Source organism: Penaeus monodon, chromosome 32 (assembly GCF_015228065.2).
Source record: "Penaeus monodon isolate SGIC_2016 chromosome 32, NSTDA_Pmon_1, whole genome shotgun sequence".
Lineage (NCBI taxonomy): Eukaryota > Metazoa > Arthropoda > Malacostraca > Decapoda > Penaeidae > Penaeus > Penaeus monodon.
Genome location: NC_051417.1, coordinates 32,407,265 through 32,410,612, shown reverse-complemented (window position 1 = coordinate 32,410,612; position 3,348 = coordinate 32,407,265). Strand labels below are relative to the sequence as shown.

General features: G+C 49.5%; 1 protein-coding gene across 1 annotated transcript in view; it reads right to left on the bottom strand.

The window, feature by feature from the left end:
* Positions 1 to 10: 10 nt before the first annotated feature.
* LOC119593821 (trichohyalin-like) overlaps positions 11 to 3,348 on the bottom strand; it is a 5,915-nt gene continuing 2,577 nt past the window's right edge. Inside the window, exon 2 of the mRNA XM_037942851.1 lies at positions 11 to 2,975. Coding sequence (XP_037798779.1) covers positions 693 to 2,975 — 2,283 coding nt within the window. The 3' untranslated portion in view covers positions 11 to 692. The remainder of the gene's footprint in view (positions 2,976 to 3,348) is intronic.

Genomic DNA, 3,348 nt, shown 5'->3' with positions numbered 1-3,348 from the left:
GAACCATTGTAACGAGTCTGCTACGTAATTAATAGCTGCATTACCTAATCACAGCGTTTGATTTAAACACACTTCTCCACAGTTAGAGAAGAACGTTAAACCAAGAAATATGGCCGATGACGAAATATTCTAATGAATGTTTTTTTGAGGATGATGATGACCTACAGATAACTAACTATATACCATACTATGAAGATCACGCTATCATTATTTCATAATATACAGATACAAAAAAAATATTTGATCGCTTTGATCTTCATATTATCATATACATATATATACGTGCACCTGTGATATTCGTTGCTACCGCTAACAGCTTTTCACAAAGCTAGCATAACAACTCGTCCACTTGTTTATGTAGCTAATCAAATGTTTGACCACCCGGAGTGCTAGCCGTCCCCTGGGTGAGGGGGAACCTACGTGTACCTCGACCTCATTAATCATTGCGTCTAATTACTCTTTAATAATACACCGTGACCCACAGGTCTAATTTACATATTGGGATTGGCTGGCGTTCACGCTTCACGTTCTTTACAGAAGGTACCGGTAAAAGGCAGTATGTTCTTTGAGAATTCGTTGTCTAGTATTACATGTATTGGCAGAGATTTTGCTCACGGAAGCAAATATCATCTCCATCTCTTGTACAGGATGGCGAAGGTACCATAGGCGGAATTCCACTTGTATGCTAACTGTCATAAAGCTCGAGGAACAGGCATTGAGGAGGAGCGTGACCTGAGCAGGCCCTCCTCCGCCCGCCTTACACGCTCCCATTCCCCGAGCTCCCACACATCCACCACGCTCACCCTCCTCCACCTCCGAGCACCCGATCCGTCGTTCACCTCCAGGAACCCTTGCTGCAGAGGCTGGAACATCCGCGTCTCGTACACCGCCACGGGTCCTCGTTCCCCCGGCGCTGGCTCAGTCCTGTAGCCGTCCACTCTCCGGATTTGCCTGTAATCGAGTATCCGCTCAGGGTGGCCGTAATCTAACGGGATGGGCTGAGGTCCTCGTACTTCCGGGGCAGAGGTGTATTCTGGCATTAAATGCTGTTGGTTCTGCCCTTGGCCCTGGCGTCCCCCCGGCACTTGTTCGCCGCGAGACTGCGAGAACAGTTGAGCATTTCGACTGCCTTGCTGAGACTGGATCATGCGCCCGTGGTCGACGATCTGTCTTATTCTTCCATGTTGCGTCGGGTGCTCATTGTGAACGACATTACCTGTCTGTGATAATTCGTAGGTAGTAGATTCCCCGAACTGTTTTGGGTCATGTTCACGATTGGGAGGATGTGCATTGTATCCTCCGTCTATTTCGTGGCCTCCGGACTGCCCCGTTTGTTCATTGTCGTATTCATAGTCACGGTGATTACCAATATGCTCATGATTTTGATCATGGCCACCGGAATATTTTATGAGTCTGCGATCTTGGCTGAGGGACAGGCCGGGACTCGCATGATTAGCATAAATGACTGGTTCAACGTGTACATGATCACGATCAATGGCTTGTCTGGTAGGCCCTTGAGTATGGGACTGCCTCCTATGCACATCGCCTTGGTAGGAGGATTGTCCTGTGTGCTCATTAGGGGATTCTTCGGCACGTATACATTCATTCGCGATCTGGCGAGAAGGTCCTTGACTTTCCTCACGGTAGTTTCCACTCTGTCGTGCATTTTCTCTGGATATTTGATCACGAGAATGCCTGACGCTTTCCACACTGACCGAGTAAGTCGTAGCGTCCCTAGAGGTTCCGGGCTGGACGTCCGAGGGGGGATTGTCTCCTGTAACTTCCCTTGGGTAGGATGTGTTACGAGGCTGCCTTTGTTTGGAGGCAACATTTTCGTCTCTGAGGTCGGTTTCCTTTTGCTGATCTGACCGGAAACAATGGGTTTGTTGAAGTTTTTGATCTGGTTTTGTATTGGATGTAGTCTTCCCCAAAAGTGCTTCACCAGTGCTCTGAACGTATTTGTGCTTCGTCGTATGCTCTCGACTGTCACTGGAAGAAGCAACTACTCTTGTCTTTTCTCGATCTTTCTGATTGTCCCTCTGTTGGCTTGCATTTCTAACCTGTTTTATTTGTTGGTTGATATTTGGCAGCTCGTTCATCTCCGCAGTCCGGGAATTCGTAGCTCCTCTTCCTGCCTGAAGGAATTCCTCCGCCACGTCTCGGAATCGCCTTCTTCGTTGACAGAAGGAGTATGGCGGACGCTTTTCCGAAGACCCGCTGTCCCTCCTTGTGCTGAGCTTTTCCTGCCACTGACTACTTGATGACGTTCCTGCGCTTGACTTCTTTGTCGATGTCTGCTCTCGTCTTCCGTTTATCTGTACACTTTTCTTGCTGTTGTCATTGGATTCTGAGGAAGAAGTTCGGTCCACTTCACTCTCGTGTGGTTTCGAAAAGCTTCCTTTCGGCAAGCGGAATTTTGCTGTGTCATTTTTGCCCTTGCTCAGTGCACGGTTCGCCATGGCTCTCTTCCTCCAGTAGGCTTGGTAACTCATGGTCTTCAGCTTGGGAAACGCTAGCTTTTTCTGTTCATCTTCTGCGCTTTCCTGGTTTTGCAAGCATTCCTGGTGCGCTCGTCCCCGCCTTGCTGATGGCTGTTCATTCTCCTCCGATGTTGGGTGCTGGGACGATGGACGTCGCCGATGCGCTGTTTCTTCCGCCTCGCTTGCTTTGTCTTGATGAAGCCTTGCGTTTTTGGAGGATTCCGAGCCGGTCTTCCTCCTCGATGTCCCTTGGTCATGAAGGAGTCGCGAGGAGTCCAGGCTTCCTCGAGGACGCTCCTCCCTTGACTCGCCTCGTTGCAGCTGCGGGGTCGAGGCATGCAGTTTCTGCTTGCGGAGGTTTCGCCTCTGCGCTACTATCCTCTCTCGCCTGCTTTGCGACGACCTGCTCCTGGTGATGGCTTCCCCTTTCTCGTGCTTGCTGCTTCGCCCCTGCTGGTCGTCTCGGCTCCCATCACCCTCGGGAAGGGAGTAGCCCTGCGCACGTAAGGATTTTATTAACAACGGCATTCACAATAATCAATCTCGATCATGTGGGAATATAGAACAGTAATTCACGAATTTAAAACTAATCTACCAGGAAAACTATCTACAACAGAGTGCATGTGCAGCCACAGAGGACTTCTACGCAAGCGTGGTGAGGTAGGCATCGTGGAACACAGACAACAAACACACTGCCTGCTAGACTATGGAGGCACAGCGGTTCTTAGCGCGTGTGAGCGAGTGTGCTACTTTAGTCTTACGGGCAGTGTGCGCTCCTTGTATGCAAATACCACACTTTGTTACCTGTTTGCAAGCTGTGGCGATGTGGAACCCTTTTTTGCAGACAGGTGTTGGGTTTACCTTTGTT